Here is a 25,217-nt window from a genome sequence, read left to right on the forward strand (position 1 = left end):
GCAATTAACATAATAGACAAGTGCAACAACAGTAGCTCTTGGTAAACATGAATATACATGAACTTGCATTTGAAGCCCTGTGTTTGTTAAAGAGAACAAGTTATGACAATCATGTTCTTGCTCCCATTAGCGCCTCTCAGCCAAACGGCGGCAGTGAGGATACATTAGCAAACCAACCTGTCAGAGTGATGACGACACCGCGAGTCACAGAGAGTTAGACGGATTCACGGATAAAAAACTGCCAAAACGATTCGCTGGAACAATAAAAAGTACAACGTCAAGTCACTGTTTAGTCTCGTTTTTACCGTCGATAAGAAAAAATACATTTAGAAGCGAGTTCAATTGTGTCACCAACTAATATATTCAGTATTTACACTAGTTTGTGTTGCTCACATTTCATATTATATATATATATATATATATGTATATATATATATATGTATATATATATATATATATATATATATATATTATATATATATATAATATATTAATAAGTCTCTTATTCACTTATATTTTTTTCTATGTTCATATTCAACACATGAGACCCAAAGGTTTTTGCAGATAATGTGTATATACATACATACATGCACACACATGCACGCGCACACACACACATTTTTAACTTCTCTATGCAGATAATGTGCGTGTATATATATATGTGTGTGTGTGTGTAGTTTAAGACACAAACTAACACACACGTTGTTTCAGACACTAACACAAACGAGTTCGGGACAGTTTGGAGTCACAACAGTTTGAAAGTTCTAGAGAGTTCTCCTGCATTACCCACAATGCAGTTGGTGTTTGCCATGGCAACAATGGAACTGGATGACTCACACTGCAGTTAAATTCCGTGCCTTTAATCTGAAATGTTATATGTAGACCGCTTTTCCAGCCAACTTCTCGCTCGATATATTCTACTGACGCTATTGTTTTGTTCTCCGATTCAAGTTTTCTCAGTTTTTTATCTCGAAAGGTTAGCTTCCACCGTTTCTTTCCACCAAACGTAGCTAACAGTGTTGCCATTCCACGCACACAGCGCACATCGTTTCTTTCCACCAGGCGTAGCGCACATCGTTCCTGTCCACGAACACGTAGCTAACATTGTTCCTTTCCACGAACATTTAGCTCACGCCGTTCCTGTTCACGAACACCTAGCTAACATCGTTCTTTTTGAAGAACATTTAGCTCCCATCGTTCCTGTTCACGAACACATAGCTAACATCGTTCTTTTTGAAGAACATTTAGCTCCCATCGTTCCTGTTCACGAACACCTAGCTAACATCGTTCCTTTCCACGAACATTTAGCTCACATCGTTCCTTTCCACGAACACATAGCTAACATCGTTCCTTTCCACGAACATTTAGCTCACATCGTTCCTTTCCACGAACACCTAGCTAACATCGTTCCTTTCCACGAACATTTAGCTCACATCGTTCCTTTCCACGAACACATAGCTAACATCGTTCTTTTCCACGAACATTTAGCTCACATCGTTCCTTTCCACGAACACATAGCTAACATCGTTCTTTTCGAAGAACAATTAGCTCACATCGTTCTTTTTGAAGAACAGTTAACATCGTTTTCTTTTTGCAAGAATCGTCCCTAGCACGATGAACACCATCAAGATGCAAAGAGAGGCCATGAAACATCTGCGGCAACCGGGGCCGAGACCTGGTGGTACTCAGCCTGTCGTCCCCAATCAAGGCATGGCCAGACCAGAGTGGTCCCCGAATCCAGCCACCGAACAACCGGCTGTAGTAGGCATGGTGGATGCCGTCGAGGAAGGAGAAGCCCAATTGCTCATCCTCAACAGCTTGAAAAAGCAGTTAAAGTCCCTTTGCATGGATATACATAAGGTCCAAGCAAAGGTCGAGTCCTGGGAGAGATCGGACATCAAACTCAAAAGGACACAAGAGTTCAATGTCCAAAAAGCTACGCTCAAAAAGGCCTGCGATATCAAGAGCAAGCAAGTTAGGGATCTAATGGATCAAGCCCAAAACCATCAGATATTTAACAAGATGCTTGAAGCGGCGATGGCCGAAAGGGCTGAATTGGCCTCCGAGAAGGCCGAATTGGACAGAGAACATCAAAATGTTCTCCAGAGAAGAGAAGACCAGCAGGCCAAAGAGAGAGAGTTCCAAGAACTGAAGGCAGAGTGTGCCGCAGAAAGTAAGAAGAACGCTGAATTTAAAAAAATAATTCAGTGTCTTGATATTCAACATCGAGAGAGTGCTTTGGTGGAAGCACAGGTGAATAGGACACAGGCCGAGAGACTGGCCATTCAACAGGAGAACATCACACTCCAAAATACCATCAGAGAGTTGCAAAGTGAAGCGGCGCGAGGAGAAGCGGTTAGGGCAACAAACACGACTCTCCAAGCTTCACTTAACGTGGAACATCAACGAAAGGAGTCTCTGGAAAAGAGTCTCAAGGACGTCCAGCAAGAGATGGACGAGGTAAAGCGCTGCAGATCTACAGGGGACCAACTACGGGCTAAGTTGGAGTCTCTGACAAGCCAAAACCTGGCACTCAAAAACACCATCAGTGAGTTGCACCAGGAAGTGGAGCTCGGGGACGGTGTTAGAGAAGCCAACAAGAACATCCAAGCTTCGATTGATGAAGAAAATCGTAGCAGTGAGGATTTGCATGATCAAATCCAGACCATGCAGCGACAGCTTGTCGAGATGGAGTGCTGCAGAACTACAGGGGACCAACTACGGGCTAAGTTAGAGTCTCAGACAAGCCAAAACCTGACACTGAAAAACACAATCAGAGAGTTGCACCAGGAAGTGCAGCTCGGGGACGGTGTTAGAGAAGCCAACAAGAATATCCAAGCTTCGATTGATGAAGAAAATCGTCACAATGAGGATTTGTATGGCCAAATCCAGACCGTGCAGCGAGACCTTGTCGAGGTGAAGCGCTGCAGAACTAAAGGGAAGGAACTGCAGGCGAAGTTGGAGTCTCTCACAAGCCAAAACCTCGCACTCCAAGACACCATTGTGGCCGCCAATGAGGAGTTTGAGATTGGGGATCGTTTCAAGCGCAACATCCCGGCCTTACAAGAACAGGAAAGGACCCTTCTTAGGGAAAATGAGGCATTGGTGAATAACCACATGGAGGTTATAGAGAAGCTCCTGAAGCAGGAAGATTACAAGCAGAAGCATGACCTATTGAAAGTCTCCACCGACTCCCTGCAGGAGGAGAAGGTCAAATGGACGCAAAGCATAGTTCGTTTAAACACCAAACTTGAAGAGCTCGTTAGCTTCAAAACGAAATACGCGAACATGAAGATAGAGAAGGCCGGTCTCACCAAGGAGAAAACCGCTCTGATCAAGAACATCAAGGACCTGGAGAAGAAGGTCGCCCGCAAAAACAGATACGACGAAATGAACAGGGTGATTCAATCCGACGCCGCTGCGCAGAGAAGTGAGAACGAGTCTCTACGGCAGCGGGTCAACGAACTCACCGAGTCCATCTAGTCTATCGAGGGTCCGCCATCTTTGAACCGAAACATACCATCGACCTCTGGGACAGCAGTCGACGCCCAACCTTGCGTCGGCCCAACAGTACTTCCAGACGCCTTAAGTGTCTAAAAAGAACTTGGCAGGTTTTCCTCCGGGTAACCCGGTTTCCTGCCCAAGTTTATTTTTTTCCTTTTTTTGTTTTGTTTTGAAAGGGTGTAGTCCGAATCATCCGGATGTCTCCTGCCCTTACATTTTTATTCTTTTTTACCCCCAATGATCTGGTTTCCCCTCTTGCAGGTTTTCCTCCGGGTAACCCGGTTTCCTGCCGAAAATACTTTTTCTTTTTTTACAATTTTAAGTTTGAAAGGGTGTAGTTCAGGTGCAGTGATCCACCTTCCCCATTTAAAAACTTTTTTTTTTTACTTTCATTTAAATGTTTTAAAGGGGGTAGTCCAGGCAATCTGGTTTCCTTCCTTAAAAGCATATGTTTTTACTTTGATTTACACGTTTTTAAAGAGGGTGTACTGGTAATCCAGTTCCCTTCCTTAAAAACATATTTTTTGCTTTTATTTATATGTTTTGTTAGCGTGTACGATTACTGGAAGCCCGGTGTAGCCTCCAGAAGAATTCAGTTTAATAACTTTTCTTGTTCTTGTCATTCATTTCTTCCATCACAGGTGAAGCAACACACGCTGCAGTCGCAAAGGCAGGGAGTCGTCCAGTCAACGCGCGAGTCGACCGTCCACAACAACACCCCGAACAGACGGAAGTTTGGCCAATCTGTTGCCTGATGTCGACATACTGATGAAGAGACACAGGATTAGAAGACACAGTCGTATTAAGAAAAGAAAGAAATATGAAATAACATATATCAGTGCACTACACCAGCACTTTTGGATTGTGATTTATGTGATGTTGAATAAAAAAACAAGGCTGTTCCTTAACACCTGAACCTATTACCTAAATATTCTGAATTGCTTTTAAAATAAATACATATACTATTCATATTAGGTCTACATGTATTCCTTTTGACCTTAGTGATGTCTGTTCAAGTAGTCACATGAACCCCAAATGAGGGTCTAATACTTGTGTTATTTTTAGTGCTGTCAAGCAATTAAAATATTTAATCGCGATTAATCGCATTTATTTCATAGTTAACTCGCGATTAATCGCAATTAATCGCATTTTTTTTTTCATTTCAACCCGTAACGTTAGCCTAGCTTCCTAGTGCAAACGGCGTGCCTATGGTTTTGCTTCCGGTTGAGCTACAGCCGGTTAAACTACATCCGGTGTTGAAAAATGTAAATATGTTAACGGCGTTAATAAAATTGCGCTAATCTCGCGCTAATCTGTCAGCACTAATATATATATATACACACATACACACACACACACTTTATTTATTGAACTTTTGAACTTCTCTATGCAGATAATGTGTGTGTACACAAACACACACACACACACACACACACACATTATCTGCATAGAGAAGTTCGATAAAGCTGGAAAAGTTGGCGCTTATGCTTCTGGGTCTCATATATATTTATTATAAAGTGTGGTACCAGACGGCAGAAAGCTTATAAACTGTTTTGAGTCGTGGCTTTTAGTGGAATAAAGCACATGAATATACAACGTTTCCCACTCACGATAGCCTTCAGTCGAGCCTGGCTCTCGGTCAGCAGCATGGACAGCGACGCTGCAGCCGCTCCCTGCTGCATGATTCACTGCAGCGCGTTCAGCCACGTTTCAGGCCGCTGATTTATCTACTTTTAATAAACTGACTTAGTTTTTAAACCTCTCTCTCTCTCTCTCTCCCTCTGCCCAACACAGTTTGGCAGAGCGGCCTTTCCATGCCTATTCATCAAGCGGACCAGTGTTACGAGACATATTGAGACTGTGTAAACAGATTTACACTCGTAGGCACACACAGAGAGGCAGAGTTGGCAGGACCTTACCTGCTCCCTGTTTTAAGTAGAAGAGTACATTAAAGACGGGCTCATTAATAAATTATTCTAGCAAACAATGCAGTGCAGTAGGAAAGACAGAGTGTGTGTGTGTGTGTGCATATTGACCACAGTGAGAAGGCAAAGCATGTCGTCGATGGATAAAAGCTACCTTTCAGATTTTAGGCATAATTCCCTTTTCCGTAGTAGTCGACCTCTCTTTTTCTGAATACTGAATTTTAGTTTGAACCAAAACCAAATGAGCTCAAAGCTAAACGCAACATTTGAGTTGTGAAGTGATACCAGTAACCTAACTCCACTCTGTGACTCCTCTGAAGTGTCAGTATTACTATTTCCACTCAGGAAGTGACCTCATACTCCAAAGATGGTTGAAAAGCACACTGTGAAATCGACAGTTGTTAACTAGCAGCCTTTGACAAGTAACTCACTGTAACAAAAAAACACAGTATTATTAGTTACTGTCTTTTTCTACAGTACTTTTTTCGGTGCAAGGATTTTTTATTTTTTTTTACAATAGATTCTTGGTTACTGTGATTTTCCCAAAGCACTTCTGTGTTTTCATACACAAAAAATACAGTAAAGCTTTTGTTTTACGACTGTAATATTTGAATCAATACACCGTATTTAACTGGGAAATAGTTTACAGTAGGTCACTGCTCACAAACAGTGATTTTCACAGGCGTTTTTTTACAGTGTACACACTTCAGGTTACTAAAAGTACATTAACTAGTTCAATCCTAACTTGCCACACGACAAGTCTAACATACAGTATGTTCTTTGATGTCAGTTATTTAACACAGATTTTAATATAATATATAAAGAGTAAAGTACAACAATAGACATCAAGAGTAAAAGCAGAGGAAGTACCGAGAGAGAGAGAATGACAAAACACACAAGGAGAGCGAGTTCTCCCTCTCAGCTTCCTCTCCTCAGACCGCACGTTAAAACTCTGAGCTGCATAATGCACGGCGACATCTTGACAGTTTAATACAGTTAAAAGGTTTCTGCTCTGCAGCTTCAGATGCAAACTGTACACCAAGTCATGGCCAGACATCTATCAGAGCTGCAAGACAGAAAGAGAGTCACCGAGAGAAAGGAGGAGGACATGTGTGTGTGTGTGTGTGTCGGCTTCATTGTGATGCAGCGCAGAAACACCGGACTGAGGGTCAGTGACTGTGACGTACTTCAAAGTATTCATCCCTCCCACACACGTAAAACAAAGTGATGGGGAATAGTACTGATCAAGAGCACGGGGGATAATGTGATTAAAACTGTGTGTATAGTGATGTTGGTGACTTCATTGCTGTTATAAATAGAATGACATCATGTATTTTAGAGTCATGCTGCGATTGCACAACCTCATCATTGATGTTCACAGTACTTCTTCCATAAATGTGGTGCATGATACATTTATTAAATCACATTGAATTACAACAACAATTTGATAAATACCAAGTGTCACTCCCGTTAGAATCCACTGAAAATAAAGCGCTACTGGGTTACACTACTGGATCTATGAGAGGCAGACATGGAAGTGCACTGAGGGTTTGACGTGATTATTCAACTTCTGAAACGTGCAGACTCTGACCCGATGTGTGCCGGTGTTTTTCATGACAGTACAACATCTCTGGGCTCCTCTACAAGAACGCTCTCTGGTTCTCTGAGACAGAAAACACACACTTCTCCTCAGGAGATCTCACACGGGACACATCATTCATGTTGGTTATTAAATGGACCTGAGCTGCACAGATCCTTCTGCTGACCATGTCTGACTCATCCTCTCCATCCTCTCAGCCAGGAAACCTCTGAACATGGAAACAGAACGAAGAACCTTTCCTCATAACGGCTTTATCATGAAAATAATGATTGTACTTCTAAACAGTCAGGATCGAAATATTCTGTGATCAGGATGAACTCAAGTTGACAACAACTCCTCTTCTACATGGAGGAGAAGTAACTGTTGAAGCCGACATTAACAAGCGTTTGATGCGGGGTATATATATATATATATATATATATATATATATATATATATATATATATATATATATATATACCGCACAACCCTAAACAGGATAAACGGTTCGGATGATGGAGAGAGAGACTATCATTCTACACACCGCTGGCAATTTGGGAAATATGTATACTGTCTTTACGATCATCCTACATACACACACAAACACACACACAGACACACACACACACACGCACACAGCTCTTTCCCTGTAGAGAGCAGCACTAACACTCGAGGCCATGTTGCTTCTTAAAGCAGCCTGAACAACAATCTCGATCTCAATCAATATTCTATATTTAGAGGCCGACAGCATTTATTGCCTGAACTGAAACAAACTGTATGTTTATGGCGTTACACTCACATGGGAAGAAAACAAATCCGTGACTAAAGTGTTACGGATGTTCAAGTGAAGAGGAAGACGATCTTTAAATCACAGAGACTCGTCGCGCTCCTCCCTCCTTCAGATTCCTCTCGGAGGTTTTATGATCATGAAATATATTCCTGTTACATTTTTATCTCCGTCCTCGAGCTTTCCCCCTGCATACTGATGCAGCTGTTAATCTGCCTTGTACCCTCGCAGATCTCCCAGCAGGAAGTCATCGTGCAGCATACTGGGAACGCTGATCACAGTCACACCGGCAGATCTGCCCTGCTGACAGCAACCAGAGCGAGGAGCTGCTAATGATTAGCATTTACACTAAGAGCGATTCAAGTGATGAGGAAAGATAGCACGCTTCTTCACACAGACACCCACTCGGATTATGCAGCAGCTCAGCGTGATGCTGATTCGGAATAAGCAGCTGCTGAACGTCACGTTGCTGACAAAGCGAGGCCGACAGCAGAGGAGCGTCATTACGGGTTCAAAGAGATCCATTTAAACGTGAGGTATGTTTGTGTTCCCGGGAATTATGAGTGACACAGCGAGGGGGGCGCGCTAAACCAGTGGTTCTCAAACTGCTTCTCAACTGGTAACCAGCATCACCCTCAACGACAAGCCGCGACCCAAATCGAGGATAACTCTCAACTTCTCAAATGTATTTAAGGAAAAGATGGCGCAGTTTGAACCTGAGAAATCCTTGAAAAACATGTGTTTAATACATTTTCCAGCAAATATAAGTGTACGTTCATAAGCTGAATTTTGTATTCAGCAGAATGTTTGATTTAATTATGCTAAAAAAAAACAAAGTCTCCCCCATATCAGAATGGTTTGACCCAACCTGGCACACCCTGCTGAAAACATTTAAAACAAAAAAAAGATACTGCATAAAAAAGATTTTTTTTTATATTGATTTTTTTTTTTGCCCAAGCAAAAGGAAAAAAATAACTAAACATGTTGGTTTTTTTAAAATTCTTTATTTATTATTATCCGTTGATTTTATTTTGAAGGGACTTTTTTTTTTTGCCAGCCTGTCAAGTTTTTTTTATTGTGTTTTTTTTTAAGATTTTTTTTTTTTGGACAAGCAAAGGGAAGAAAAAAAATTTAAAAAAATAAAAAATAGTTTTTTTCATCCTGTGATTTTATTTTGAAGGGACACTAGCATTGTACAACGCACACTCTGCACACCACGCTCTGAAGAAATAAAAGCATAGTCGTGCCACTGGCTGTGCACAAACATGAAGCTTCCTTCAAAGTCCAACCAGAGGATGATGACAATGTACAAAAAAACACATACTAGACACAAGATGCACGCGTGGTCACGGCGTAAACGTGGTCCGGTGCAGAAGCCGTTGCGCCTCCAGAGCGGGAAGCAGAGAGTACGCCTGAAAAAAACGCTGTTCACGAGGACGACGACGCACACACATCGCACCGCTCCTTCCTCTCTCTCACTATCTCACACAGCTGGCCTCCTTCATCATCGTGTGGCTCACAGCCCGGCTCATATCTGAGGAGCTGCTGATTAAAAAAAAAAAAAAAAAAAGGACCATCAAACCTGAGGAGACGGAGCCAAGCGGAGCCGCATTTCACACTGCAGTGAATACACAGGAGGCTGATGGCCAGAGCTCTCTGTCTCTTTTTCGAGAAACTCCGGGACCGACCCCGACATTCAATATACAGACGCTACATCCGCGACACCATTGCTGGGTCGGGAGCAATCGTTTCAACAAACACCGCACGCGCAGCTCGAGTCTTCAGAGCGTTATTAAAATGTGTGTCTGAGTCTAAGAACTTAGCGGCTTCCCTCCCTGCGAGCAGATCTTCTCAGTGTGTTAGACAAACCACATTCGGTCTCTGAGGGATTTCAATGAGTGGATGTAATGGGAGACAGCGTCTGAATGTTATCCAGTCACAGTCCTAATTATAATTATTCAAATGATTCAGTGTTTGTGCTTTTCCCATGATAGCACTGTCTACCAAGCTCCTCTCTTTATTACAGAAATGATGCATGCTGTATTATTCGAAGAAAGAGTGCAACGCTCGCAGAACGCAAACAAACTGGCAGGCAGACACCTTCAAGGAATCTGCAGGGGAAGAAAAAATAATGCGAAATGAATTCAGATTGTCCAATTAAGAGAAATGCTGAGCGAACACTTTCTCCGAAGCTTCTCTGCTCAACGACTTCTCTCGGTTTCTGTCGCTGCGGCCAAGTCACCTGCGACAAAGTGTCGCACTTTTCTGAAATGAATACAGTGAAAGCATGTGTGTTATTGGAACTTTTAATATGCAAGATCATATTTACGGTTTCGTATCTAAGTGCATTTAGTTTATCACTTCTTGAAGTCGCAACATGCTCTGTTGTTCAGGGTTTGGTTATTTTCCTTTGGAAAAAATAAGCAAAATTGTGAGAACTTTTCATGCTGCCTCTTCATTTTAAACCATTTAATTTAATAAATAACCCGTGAATGTGGCTCTGAGGTCAGAAGTATGTTAATATATGTGACACTTATGCATTTAAAGCTCACCTCGGCCCGGTTATCATCAGTACAGTAGAGACAGTAAAGACATGTTTCTGTTTTGAAGACTTAACAAGATGAAAGGATTGATTACACAAACCATTAATTGCTGTGGAAACTGGTTTTCCCATGAAAGTAGTTTGAAATAAGTCAAATGAAAGGTCTCCCCTTCATTGTTCTTCCTCTCAATACTCCCTCCATCTCGTTGTCTCTCATCTACTTGAATCCATCTCCAACTCTAATCTGTCTGCTTTTCTGTTCTTTTCTTCCCGCGACTTGACTTTTATTTCTTTTTTTTCCTGCTTTGGGTGAAGAGGAAGGTAGATTCTGTTCTTCAAAGGTTTGGAGAGCGAGACCAGAGTGTGAGTTACAAACTCTTGAGGTGGCGAGTATCCAACATAAGACACGCTGCCGTTATATCTACTGCGAGTGAAAATGCTTTACCATGACAAACTGTGAATAAAATCACATAAATCACATCTTCCTTCCATCAACAGGATTTAAACCTGAGCTGACCAGAGATGCAGAGTCATCGCTTTCTGGTTCATTCACACCAAACTATTTATCCTGTTAATTCCTGCGGGAGTCAAGTGTACGCAACTATAGATGTACTGACTTTACATGAGGCCTTACACTGATACAACATGCTGATTTAACCCGAGGAGCTCGGACCACCAACTCTAGTTTGAAGGCAGAAAAGAGGAGGACGGACACACCCGAAGCCTCATCGCACTGCTGGAGAGGAGACGTGCCTCTGCAGTGAGATTTGGAGCTTTACTCTCAGCTCATGTTTCTCTTTCCTTCCTCTCGCCTGCTGGATGCTCTCGCTTCTCCTCCCCCTCAAAACACACACACGGGGCTCTGCGCTCCCATGTCTAAAATATACATCATTTAGTCGCTCATTGGGATGAAACCTGTGCCGTAGAGCTACACACGGATTACGCTTCCCTAGTTTCATTTGACATTATAGCGCGAAACAACACGCGGAGAACATCTTCCGCCTTTTGACTATTTACCAACGATGTTTATTTTTCCCGAAAACAGAAATGCAGCGTGTCTTTTCATCGTTAAAAACTGCTTGTGTAGAAATGAACATGCTGCTGTCCAGACCTCTCAGAGGTACAGAAGACACTAACAGAGGAACTAAATGAACCCTGCGTGATTTGTACACTCCCACCTTCCTCTAAATATTCACACGACGGACAAACATCTACTCATAAATCAGCTTGAAGATTTCGTCAAAGATGTCATGTCGCTGGAAATATAAAAAGGTAAAAGCCTGGAAAATGTGCGTGTTTTTGTGTATCTCAGGCTTTCACCTTCGTAGCCTAATGTACAATTCCAATTTGTAATCTTTTGGCTGTTTTCTATCACAGCTGTATAGCACTCAGATGAAAGTGCCTTGAGAAAACATCAGACCTCAATCAAGAGGCGATTCCAGAGGAGAAGATCCATTTAAGTCTGGTCTGCGTGTCATACTTCCGGGCGGGAAGCCGGAGGGGCGATGAGAGCACGGAGCAAAATGGATGACAGTAATCGCAAAGGGTTATCTGTAAAAAAAAAAAAAAAAAAAAATGTTTGAAAAAGCACTGCAAAGCACTGAATAAAACATACTGCACCAGCTGAACCAGCTTGAATGTCAGTCCCTCTCCTCCGGGACCGAGTCAGACCCGCAGTCACAGGTTGTCATGTTAACCCTCCGTCGCTTACTGCGTCCGCCTTGTTTCACCTCCGGGACGGATTACGGCTCTTTGCTCCCTCGCTCCTCCCACCCTGCACGGCCTCTCTCGCGGTGGCGGCTTGCTCCTTGGCCTTTGCCGTGGCTGGAGGCCGCTAATGCCAGTAGCTTGGTTCACTGGTGGGGAAGCTTCACGTCAGCCAGCTGAGTAACCTCAGACAGTGTGTGTCGGTGTGTAGCCTCGGCGGCGGATTGCGTCGTGTTCCTCTCGCTCGCTCGCTCGCTCTCTCCTGGCCTCCTGCCTGATGCGTCTCTCTTAACCTCTTCGTGTGGGGTCACATCCACTGCCGGAGCCTCTCCTGACACCGTCAGCGTGACGCGTGACATTAACACAGCACACCCCGATGAGCGTGAACCTCGAGGCGGTGAGTCCACGGACCTGTCGCTGTCTCCCGTCTGTCTCACCTCACCGCTGTGACGCAGCTGCCGGAGGACGGAGGGGGAGACATTCACTCGCAGCACGCAAACGCAGCCAATGACAGGAAAACTAAAGAAAACCATCGGTTTATTTGGTTAGATCATTCATGTTGGATAAATAAACGCAATGAGATTTGTCAAAATGTGAACGCTAAGTCGCTGTGGAGCATGAAACACAGCAGGAGTAGCTGCTATTGTACGCACTTTCAACACATCCAGACTACAGAGGTCCACAACAGGAACAGCAGAGTGTTTGGGGTTCACATTAAGATGTGTCCTCTCCTCCCACCTCCATGTCTTCCTCCCACAATCCCTCTCTCCATATTGGATCACCAGCAGCTCTGCTCTGATGACGCTGCGCTCCACTCATTTCCAGTGCACATCAATCGCTGCATTTAATCAAATGTCTGGAAGCTGATGTCATTGCTGGGCCTTAAGGGTGGTCACAGTGCACTGCCTCAGATTAGCATCAGATGGAGAAGATAAGTGAGCCCGGCCAGCCGTCTGACATTATCTCTGTGCGGGTGCTTAGCTGAAGGACATCCGAACAGAGATAATGTCCAGAAAGGAGGGGTGGGGGGGCAAATATAGATTAACGGTGATGTCACGAGGCTGCCGAGAAAACTCAACTGGACTGGACCCAAAAGCAAAAAGAGGAAACTTAGATCTCAGGCCAGTTAATGTCCACTCCTAAACTCCTAATCAATCAGACATGTTCACTTCCTGTGTTACTGTAAGGGAGGTTTCCTCATTTGATGTATTTCATGATGACAACAGAAGTTAAACGTCACAGTGAAGCGACTTGTCGTGGGCGATTTACTCTCTATCTACTCAAAGGATAACCGCCGCTGGACCGGTTCAGCCTTTAAAAAAAATGCGGAGTGGAACATTTAAAGCTTCTCGTTAGCTTCCTGATTAGCTGCTGTTGAAATCAATTGGTGGTTTAGGACGTATTGATTAACACAAAGAGCTGGGGATAAGCATGAAGGGAGATAGGAATAGTGTAGGAGTGTTTAGACCGTCAGTAGTTTACCACTGAGTCTCCTAAAGATGTTACACACCTCATGTGCACATTGGATAATCTCAGTATAGAACACACATACACACACTCAGCCCTGTAGGCAAGACAGCTGCAGTAGGAAGTGGTGATGTCATCTATAGTGAGCATCCACCAGAATTCATTTTATTTACCATTAGGGTTTATTATTTTCCAAAAGACAACTCTTTCCCCTGTGATCATGTTCGTGCATCACAGAAGTGACCCGCTTTATAATCTTTAAGATGTTTCTTTTGCTCAGTTACTTGGTGACACGATGAGGTGGGAGGATTGACAGAAGATGAGTCACTGTCAAAACAAGACATGCCGGAACAAAACCGGAAGAGGAGACGTTTTGAAGCAAAAGAGATTGAAGGAGAGGAGCTTCCTGTGGTTCAGCACCACGGCCAGCGCCGTGCACGAGACAAAGACGAGCGACGAGTCTGAAGAGGACAGTGATGACTTTCATTCACTGATTAGATATGTAGCAGTTAACTCATTGTTGCAATAGCTTTCAGCCCCGCCCACAATCCAACGTCAGTACTTTTAAGCTTTTGGAAACCGTGCACGAAATAGAATTTCAAAAATTCCAAAAATGTCTGGAATGTATGGAATTTCAAAAATTCCCCAAAAAATTCCAAAAAATAAAATAAAAATGCCTGGAATTAAAAAAAATAAATAAATAAAATAAAAAAATAAAATAAAATAAAATAAAATAAAAATGCATGGAATGCATTGAATTTAAAAAAAAATCAAAAAAAAAATCAAAAAAAGGCTGGAATGCATGGAATTTCAAAAATGTAAAAAAAAATCAAACAATTATTATTTTATTTTTTTTAATTAAAAATGCCTGCAATGCATGGAATGCTTGAACGTACGTGCATGCGCAATCCTGCGCACTTTATACTACTGGTGAATTTAAGAAATTATGTAAAATCGAGAAAATGGACTCAAAATGACGCTTTGGGGTCTGAGAGTTAAGCCTCATCTCTACAACGTCTTCTGCTCACACAGAGGCTTCTTCGGTCTCAGTGATCCGTCTGTATTCCACAGCGCACAACTCGACACGTTTGTGAAATCATGAATCGATCAAGAAGGCGGCCATGTTGGCAGCAGCGTTCAAAAGGAACGTTTGCTTTGTGCAGACTGAACACGACAACTCAGTAAACACTACAAACAAACACACGTGTACATATTCAAGAGTTAAAATGTCATGAAAAGGTAACACATGTTCTTCATCGTGGGGCCGAGGGAATATTCGTTAGTTTTCATTGTCGCTTGTCTTCACAATCATCAGAACCGACCTGCTGTTCAAACGAATCTCTTCCAGAGAGCTCATGAAATAAGAAAAAAACAACTCTTTGTGTTGAACACAGATTGAATAAACCCGACTTATGCTCTTCTGCTCCTCTCCGTCCAGCTTTGCCTCAAATCACAGGAGAGCCCGGCGCTTTAACGTCGGTCGGCTTTCCCTGAAATGTAATCCGAGCTGCGAACGGTGAAGCAGCTGCTCTTTAGTTTAGGAGGGGATTCACTACTTAGAGCACTTGTTCTCAGCTCGGTCTGTTCTGTGAGTCCAATTATATTCCCTTTCCAACACAGAGGAGAGTCTTTAGGAAGCTCGCTCAAGAATGAAGATAGACGAAATCAAATGTCTGTACTTTCTTGAATAGTTAAATGTGCTTTTCGCCAACTTAGAACTAATTTCCAGGTGTCCCTGAAGAGAAACCAGTGAGAACCTTTTCTCGCTCTGATCTCACATGAATCCATCTCATCAGCTCTTGACATCCTAAATTCCTTCTTCCCTTCCTCTCTCATGCTTTTCTCTTTCATTTGCCGTCCACGGCTGCATCAGAGATCACTTGATGTTCTTTTTGATAAACGTTTTCATCGCTCGAGATGCGAGTCAGTTTTATTCTTCACACTTTTAATTGACATGCTAATCTGGGACTTAATAAATAATACGTGCTGCTGGTAAAAGTGCTTCCAACCAAGTGCTTCTTTGTGTGGTTGGATGTGTGTGTGTGTGTGTGTGTGTGTGTGTGTGTGTGTGGAGCATAACAATCAGCAGCATGGTGATCATGACAAAGCCAGGAGAACCAGCTCCAGTGACGTGTAGGAGGAGAGAAACCTTCAAATCAGCTTCCACTGCACCCAAAAAAAAGAAAAGAAATCAGTCAAATCCGCAGAACCATCAACCTTCTTTCTGATTGCGCTGCTTTTTCAGAAGCTTTGATGGTGGCTGCTGGACAAAAAAAAAAAAAGCACACCGAGAAGGAAGAGAACAACGAAACTAGAGGGAACATTTTCTGCAGCGTGGCGGAGAAGAAAAGGAAAGTGATATCTGAACCTCACAGACCTTCATCTCGTCGCCTCCATGCTGTGTGATCGCCTCCGAAAAGACAGCCGGCGTGTCAGTAATGGAAATGTGTGTTTGGCTGAAGAGTGGAGAGAAAAACATAGTTCCAACACTGGTTTGTCAATGAAAAGACATCAAACGAGCCGACATGACCAGTGAGGGAATTTTGTGTTGAAAAGAAAAGTAAACTAAATGAAAAAAAAAAAGCTAAACTCTGTTGTTTTGTGTCTGCGTTACAATCAGTTGGTTTCCAGTCGAAAAGTAAACGATAAAAACACACACTTCTTCTTTTCTCCCCTCAGTTTGTCACTTGCTCAATTGAAAAAAAATGAAATATAATAAAAGACAACGATTGATATCTTTCAAAGTGGAAATAAATACCACTATTATACCACTCCAGTCCACTAATATCCTGACATAACTCATGATTAAATGATCATTATTCCAACAGAGGACCTAAAAGACAGAGTCCCTGAAGCTGGATCAATGCATTACATCATTGCAAAAGTTATTCCCAAAGACCTTCTACGTTAAAGTCAATGAGACGTCATATAAACTACCAGCAAATGTTCTGAATGACAGCAAACATCCCAATAAAAACTTGATTCATCTGCACATTTAATACCTAGTTCGGTGCCAACTGACAACAAGTCTCACATGTTCATCGACAGCAGGGAAACGCAGCAGTCACATCATCCCATTAGTGCTTTTGGGATCAGCTGATTTCATAAAATACGAGTTTAAAACAAGAAATTTAAAAAAAAAAAAAAAAGCTAACGTGTCACCTTAATCATTCTCGTTCTCAGTCGCTCACGCTGATGAAATTAAGGTACAGCGACGCTACTAATCAAAATGACATTGCACAAAGTGTCCTAATTATCCTCGGGCACCCTGATTAGCAGACGCGTGACGCTCAGAGCGTTCGGGCGGCTGCTAGAAGAACAGGATGCAGTTAAAGTCAGGAGCAAAGAACAAGCTTCGGCTGCAGATGCACATGTGGAGGACCAACAATAAATCACCGCCCTCAGTGAAGATAAGAGTCTCTATGGACTGACAGAGACAGAAAACAGGGGTACGGCACCCAGAGGATGCTGAAGAATTTTCACATTGGAGATAATTCCCGGACAATGACATGTGGCGTCTTATAAAAAAGCACCGCGTCCACATGTCACATTTATTTACAGTAAGTCTGAGAGAGGGAACGCTCACTAACATCTGTATATATATATATATATATATATATTGTCAACAGCCCCTCAGAGGTTGAATCCCTGACAGCAAGAAGATGTCAGACTCACTGAAGCGCGACCGTGAGAGCACTTTGCTTTCGTTTAAAGCTGCAGCCGGAGAACGCAAGACAAGGACACTTTGATCCTCCACCTAGGGATGTAAAAGCTCAAAAAAAAACCTCATTATTTTCACTTTGAGTCTCATCTCGGTGGACCTTAGTGGTTTCAACACATGCTGAAGCTGATCCCTGACACACTGACGCTGCTTTTACTGTCTGTGTGTGTGTGTGTGTGTGTGTGTGTGTGTGTGTGGTGTGTGCGCCTGCCAAGGTCGACAGGTTATAAAATATGCAGCGACCAGAAGAGACACGGTCAAAAGGTCTCCGTCCAACTGGTTGATTCCTAGAAAACTCGGGAGAGACTCCTCGTTGCAGCGAGCTCGCGGCGTGGCTCTCTGGAGGAGACTGAAACACACGGCTGGAGGGAGGAAGCTGAATCTCTGATGAGACGATGGACGGCACACACAGTGTGTGTGTGTGTGTACGCTCTCCTCATCATCTCTGACGGATCTCCCAGTAATGAAACACGACACCGAACCACAGCACAGTGTGTTCATGACATGACAACAGCCACCTGCTGGTGACACAACAAGATCACTGTGTGCTGGACTGATGGAAACCTCTGGGTTTATGTTTGGCCGACAGAAAATGTCATTAATCTGCAGACAGTGGGGCGGCAATTTATGTGTGAAAGAATAAAACAAAAAGTATTACCAAGTTAAAAAAAAAAAAAAAAAAATCAAAAAAGTCTCTGAGAATAACATTTCCCGGCACCTTGATATTCAGCAGAGGCAGCCAAGTAGACATGGGCTGAATGAAAATGAAGTGTGTGGGTGAAGAAGAAGAAGAAGAAGAAGAAGAAGAAGAAGAAGAAGAAGAAGAAGAAGAAGAAGAAGAAGAAGAAGAAGAAGAAGGCGGAACAGAGCAAAGAGCTGCTGCTGTAAGTAACAGTTGAGGGAGACCCGGCTGAGACAATTTCACACCGTTTGATCTGTGACAAAACAATCGTGCTGTCACACCTAATTTCACCAGGATACACTCCGTCGTCGTCTTCGATTCACCGTTGGAGAGTCTGACGCGAAACACACCCTGTGTTTGGCACGAGACGGATTCCTTTATAACGCACAGAACAATCGCAGAACTCTGGAGAGCGTCTCTCGTCCCGCTGATATCTCATTACAACTAAAGGAAGCGCCACAGTATTCCCTCCATGTAACCCATTTAAACATCTCTCTCATCTCAGTCTGTCTCTCTCTTTACATCCTTTTCCTCCCTCATATTGTCTCCCACACGCACACTCTCTCCCTCTCCTCCCCATCTGGCACTTCACACCATCCGGGCTTCCTGCCAGCTTCAGAACAGTGTTAAAGTGAATCCAATATGCTTGGTCAGGCTGTACATTGTTCTAGATATAGTGTGTTCCTGTGGGAGACGCAGGAAGCTAATTGATCCGACTCCTCAGCTCGCCGCGGCGGGCCAAATCAGCTCCATCAGTAACGTTGGACCGAACGGAGACGCGGGGCCAGACGACGTGAGGGAAAGCCGCTCGGTCTGCACACTCAATGAACCTGGGAGATTAAAGGGACACGTTGCAATCAAAGATAAGGGGATAGTTTTGCTGTTTTGCACATGCAAGCCACAGCAGGGTCAGCTGCAGAGCCACTCGCATGGTGTTCGATGATCGATGTCGGTCACGAGATACACGTGTGACGGTCACCAGCTTCACCAGGATGTACTCTCGACACCGGCCAATACACATCCGGCCGGTGCAGGGCACGTGTCCAGCTGTGAGGATTGGCACTGTGGCACGGACGTGGGCGATGTCTCCATCAACATGGAGCCACTGGAAACGACCAGAATCAGCACATACGACTATAAAGTAAGTCGACCATTAGCCAACGGGCTCCAGAGCTCTCTTCATCACACGGAGAGAGGAAAGAGGATGAGGAGAAAAATGCAAACAGGATAGGATCTGGCTGTCACAGTCCCATCACAGATGTGCTCTTCTTACCACTTGGAAAGTGCTCCAACGCATTCATAAGAAGTCAGAGTCTCTCTGCAAAACAAAGGCAGACTTCCCCATCAGGGTGAGGGCCTGTGTGCTGCTACGCTGCCAGCACCAACACGTATGAAGTTTGCGAAGGCACCAGCGTTTGTTTTTGTTGTTTTTGTTGTTCCCTACACACACACACACACAAACACACACACACGCACACAAAGCTCAGTTTAACATTCCAGGCACGCACACAACGCTGATACAATATCCGAGATGCGCACCAGACAGACGTGAAAGAGCCAGCAGGCGTCATTACAGCCAGAGACACGGGCAGGGACACGCACCCAACACTGACCCCCCCCCCCCCCCCCCAACACACACACACACACACACACACACACACACACACACACACACACACACACACACACACACACACGCACACACACACACACACACACACACACAAACATTCCCCAAAGACTGCAAACTGCTGCCGCGCCGCATTGACACACACACACGCACGCACACACACACACACACACACGCGAGAGCTGCGATCTATACTGATGGACCCCCCCCCCCCCCCCATCTCCCCCGCTCCCCCCACCCCTCCCTTCTCTCACACACACACACACACACACACACACCGGCCAGGTTATAATAAGCTTGCCTTGAAATCCGAAGAGGAAAGCGACGCTGGGGATCCAAACGCTGTATATCCAGAAGTAATGCATGGCGTCCCCTTTTTTGTGTGTGTGTGTGTGTTGTAGTTGTTGAATCACGTCCTCGGGATCCTCCACACGCACTCGGTCTGCCCGCTGGCGAGGGTCGCGGTCCGTCCACAGACAGCTGGCACACCTTCAACAACACGAGGGAAGGGGAAGAAGAGCTTCGACCCCCTTTCAGGAAAACGGAGCCTCAAAGTGGCGCAGCTCGGGTGAAGTGCGCAGCTGGAGCGCGCGGGGAACACTTGGACTCTGTCTCACACTGCCGTGAGCGCGCGCGGCGCTCTCTGCGCGCGCTCACGGCCTGGTCTGTCCTGCCATCTAGTGCCGACGGGAGACACGCTGGAGTGTGTGCAGAGGATGAACTCGGAAGCTGGTGTTCAGTCTCATTAGCGGAGATCCACGCGCGCGCACACACACACACACACAGACACACACGCGCACACACACACGAGAGCAGCCCGTCTTGAATAAATCTAAGTTCATCGACTTTGCCATGGAGACATCTGTCACGCAGCCTGCGTCTGCTTATAAGTCACATAAAGTTCAGAACTAAAGTCCCACAGCAAATCTAATAAATCACCACGAATACATACACATTAATATCTCGATATGAGGCATGATTATTGCATTTGCTCGTCCATATCGTGACACATTGAGGACACCATTCATACAATGAATCATTCACACGTGCATTCATTATTTACACGTGTCTCAAATGTGTTTGAAAATCAAAAGCATTTAGTAGATTTGGAATATCTTTGTAATACGTTGCATAACCGAGTCCGTTATTAAATATTCATTAATGACTTCCAAACGATTTGTGACCCATGCATCATTTAAAGCAGAGCCCCTTTGTTGTTAAACACTGTTTACGGGCGTGTGGGAGACGTTGGAGGGGGATGGCTTCCTCTTGGGCCTTCCTGCATTGCAGACGGCATCATGGTTGCAGGCAACAGCATCATGGTTGCAGGCAACAGCAACCTGGAAACTTCTGAGTCATTGAAAAGCCTCCATGCAGGCAGTGGTGGAGTAGAACGAAGTATTTTTACTTTGTTACTGTACTTAAGTACATTTTTACGTATCTGTACGTAAAAATAATAGTGCATACTTGTTACTTTTACTCCACTACATTTCTACACTATGTGTCGTCATTCGTTACATTTTATAAACAGTTTCACTAAAATGCCAAAAATACAGAGCGTCAGCACAATAAGTACATAAACCTTTCCAATAAACACATGTTGTTGCTTATAAATATTACTAGTAGTGACTTCTGTAGAGGCATAAGTATTACCAGTAGCATTCTTTATCAAAACGGCATTGAGAGACAACCCATTGTGTGAGTACTTTTACTTTTAATACTTAAAGTTAATTGAAAAATAGGTACTTTTTACTTTTATTGAAGTAGGATTGCTAATGTAGTACTTGTACTTGTATTTTCCTGGGAACTTGTGCTTTTACTTAAGTACTAAACTTCAGTCCGTCCTCCACCGCTGCTTGCGGGACATGTTGCATCAGGCTGATGGACGTTGGCCATCTCTTGCATCAGGACCCGGCGCTCACTGTGATGGAGGTCAGAGGTCACTGAGGGTTTATCTCTGGAAACCTTTTCTTCTCTTTATTTTCATCCCATCCAACATTCTCATTGCAGAGCACGCAGTCTGTTCCATGAAGCAGTTGCAATGTTTTATTCAGGAACTGTGTATCCATGTGTATCTATACATGCTGTAAATATGTTTTCTGATGCTTTTTTTTTTTTTAAACAAGTCTCCACAGTATGAACACTCCCAAAGTTAAAATAAAACATTCTTATTATTTTTGTTTGCTGGAAGCTGCGACGCAGAAAGAAAAATGTGTCCTTGCGTTCAAGAAATGTTGAAAAGTAATTACATGAATTTGATTTGGACATATTCTTAACGTGAGTGACGCACTTTGTGTCGTTGGAGCATCCGCTGGGTGACGCGAATCGAGGTCTTGAGGCATCTCTCTCCGCCATTATCCGACGGCTCAACCACGAGGGACACACGGCTACGGATGCAGCAGCAACAAAGAAACATAATGTAGTAAAAGAGGCTGAATAGAAACGTTATCCTCAGCCTGGGACGGTAGACATATTTTATTTATTGAAGCCTCTTGAGTATCTTTCAGGCTTTACTTGAACCGAGTCATGTTCAGAGACGTTCCATTGCCATGTTACATTATCCATGCAGATCACTGTCCCTGGAGCAACACACACACACACACACACACACACACACACACACACACACACACACACACACACACACACACACACACACACACACCAGCTACAAGGGAGTTGTTGTGTAATTATAAGCTCTGACATTGTTTACACGGTTGCGATCCTTCAGGGCCGCACAGTGTTCAGCGACTCCGAGTCATCTTTTAAATCTCTTTTAAAAACTTGGAAAATTGAATTTCAGCACACTTTATAATCAATAGTTCTAATTGACGAGCCTGCTTTCCTTCGCTTACCGCCCTGAATCGTCTTCACGCTGGTTCGACCGTGCAAAGCCATCTGTAAATGTGTTTTTAACGGTGCTTCACGAATGAAGTGTATTACTCCAGCTGAAGATAGAAGAGCTCATGAACTGTTGAATGACGCTTCTGTAGCCGTGCATTGTATCACATATCCCTGCCTCTTTAAACACACAGTCGTTTATCAGGTTTAAGAAGGAAAAACAAACCGTGCACTGAATTCACAGAAGACCTTCCTCACCGCACGAGTTCTGCTGACCGTGCTGAGAGACACGTACGGCCTCGTGGAGCAACTTGTGACTGCTGTTTGGACACAATGCCAGATTCCTCTGCAGGATCATATGTCTTCACTTTCAGTGACAGGGTGAGGACACGACGATGGATGGATGCTGGGAGGTGCATCAGGAGAGAGACTTGTTTTAGACTTTAACAGTAATTCATTAAAATTGCATGTCTCCGGCGATGATTGGACTCCATCCTTCGTAAATTAGGATAAGCACGAGGTAGTGATGCTGACATCTGGTAAGGCAGAATCCTCCCTGGAGTCCAGACGCCGGTGAAGAAGAAGAAGAGTTGATGAATGATGATGAGGCTGAGATTATGAATGAACAGGAGTGTGAAGAGTGTCTATACCTCCGCCTGAGCGTCATTTATGTCGTCACACACTTGGCAAGATGCGTGTCAGTGTTTTGCAGGAGAAGAACGACACACACTCGCACACAACACACAAAACTGGACAATATGTTGTGCAATTTGAGTCTTTTTCTGGAGCTTGTTAGGTCCCCTCAGGGGGAAAGCATTGTGGATAAGAGACGTCAGAACGCAGCGCTGAAATGTTTTTTTTTTTCTCCCAAATGACAAACACTCAATAATTCAGAGCGCATAAGAGAGAGCCACGACACTTCTTTCGAGAACACAGTGAGCGCGGCGGCGCTAAACATTGGCCATCAGTCAGTGTGTAAATGTTGGCGAGCCATGAATTATTCAGCACAGATAAGAGCGCCGTCACTCTGCTTTGAGTGAGTGCGCCGAAGCAGCTTCAACAGTGGCAAACGGTCCTGCTCTGCAGATGTTTCAGTGAACGTTCAGGCAGGAGTATTGTCTTTGTGTCATCATCGTTCCTGCTCATTTTGCAGCATTGCGTTAATATTCTCCTCCTCTGAAGTCCCGTCTTAATATGCTGACTGTGGTCATGATTTAAAATGATTTAAAACAATGGCTGCCCATCAAAATACTGCTTTACTCTCTGTGTAGTTAGAGCAGTACGAACGCGATAGAGGACACCGATATAAATACTTCACACACATTGCAACGAATTAGGCATATATACAGACATATACATACATACATACATACATACATACATACATACATACATACATACATACATACATACATACATACATACATGCATTAAAAGAAACATGCGTAGCTCTGATGGAGTAAATCAACACACATTTAAGGTGATGTGAGGATGAACTTCCACTGAACTCCCACAGGTTGGAGTCAAACCTGCAACCACCACAGACCAGACAGAGGACATCTAAAGATCATCTTCAGCATACAAACTGCATGTTTGTATCCAATATCAACGCCCGCCGCCACTATTCGATGTCTCTGTGCGTTATCTTTGCAAATGTGGAGCACCTAACAGCACAGCGATGAAGATGAAGAAGCACCGGGCTTGTCTCCAAGCAGGGGTTAACTATAATATAATCTCCTCCAGTCTGGATCCCGAATCCTGCTTTTAACATGCCTTTTTTCACCCACGATAAATATAAATCAGCCGGGGCCGCGCGGTAACCTCTAGAAATTGCAGAACGGGATTAATTATTTCCCGGTGTGAAATTACTTTTCACAAACCTATTAGCGATTTTTTTTTTAAAAAGAAGAAGAAAAAAGTGGTTATCGTGCAGCGGACATTGTGAATGGTCCATTTAATTTAGTGTTGGCCGGCAACTCAAAGCCTTCTGAGACATTTTTATTACTGTGTAGATGAAATTGCCTTATTTATTAAGGTTTCAGAGTTCAGAGAGGCCCCAAATGCAGGACACCAGGCAGGCAGGTTGAACAGGAGGGACGGGGGGGGAGCCATCTTTAATTTGACAAATATGATTCCACAGAGCAAACCTGAATAAATCCACGTCAAGGGTGAACCATAGAAACCTAATATCGTAACAAACTGGGATGCAAGAAGCGACAAACACAGACGTCTGTACACTGAACGAGGGGAAGCACACGGAGGGGGATTACACACAAGTGGAGCAAATTATGGCAGACGATCACAAAGACGTGAAGTGAAAAAGCAGACGTGGCACGCGAGGAGAGTCAACTTCCTGAACAAAACACGGAAGCAGAGGATGCACACACCCGGATATGCCACATATTTGCACTCAGTCAACATTGTAGAAAGGGTACGAAACAAACAAACCCTGCGTTGCGTGCGTATTTTGCGTCAACCCGAATTAGGGAAATCCTTTTTTTTCGGCATTTCCCACAGAGTTGAACTCCATTGAGATGTCTTTTTGCTCTCTATTCGGTGTGGTGAAGCCGGCACGTGAAGGCTTTGCCCGAGAGAGAGCGTTCACACACAGCGATACTGAACCGAGCTGAACTTCAGTAATGGAATAATCTTGCTGCACATTCACCACCGACGTCCTTGGAGTCCGTGACAGAGAGACTGTGTGTTTGCTGCCGTGTGCACGATAACCACTGCTCCAAGACGTCTGTGGAAACCAGTTCAGCACACGGAGGGCAGGCGGGTCTCTCCAAAACAACTCCACGGTTTAGGGTTCACCGCTCTCGTCACGTTGTT

General features: G+C 44.0%; 1 protein-coding gene across 1 annotated transcript in view; it reads right to left on the minus strand.

The window, feature by feature from the left end:
* Nucleotides 1-20,099, minus strand: part of lsamp (limbic system associated membrane protein) — a 533,915-nt gene extending 513,816 nt beyond the window's left edge. Inside the window, exon 1 of the mRNA XM_068584595.1 lies at nt 19,846-20,099. Coding sequence (XP_068440696.1) covers nt 19,846-19,909 — 64 coding nt within the window. The 5' untranslated portion in view covers nt 19,910-20,099. The remainder of the gene's footprint in view (nt 1-19,845) is intronic.
* Between the last annotated feature and the right edge of the window lie 5,118 nt (nt 20,100-25,217).

Source organism: Clinocottus analis, unplaced genomic scaffold, assembly GCF_023055335.1.
Source record: "Clinocottus analis isolate CAN_PGR_092001 unplaced genomic scaffold, fCliAna1.0.p SCAF_2, whole genome shotgun sequence".
NCBI classification, from domain to species: Eukaryota; Metazoa; Chordata; class Actinopteri; order Perciformes; family Cottidae; genus Clinocottus; species Clinocottus analis.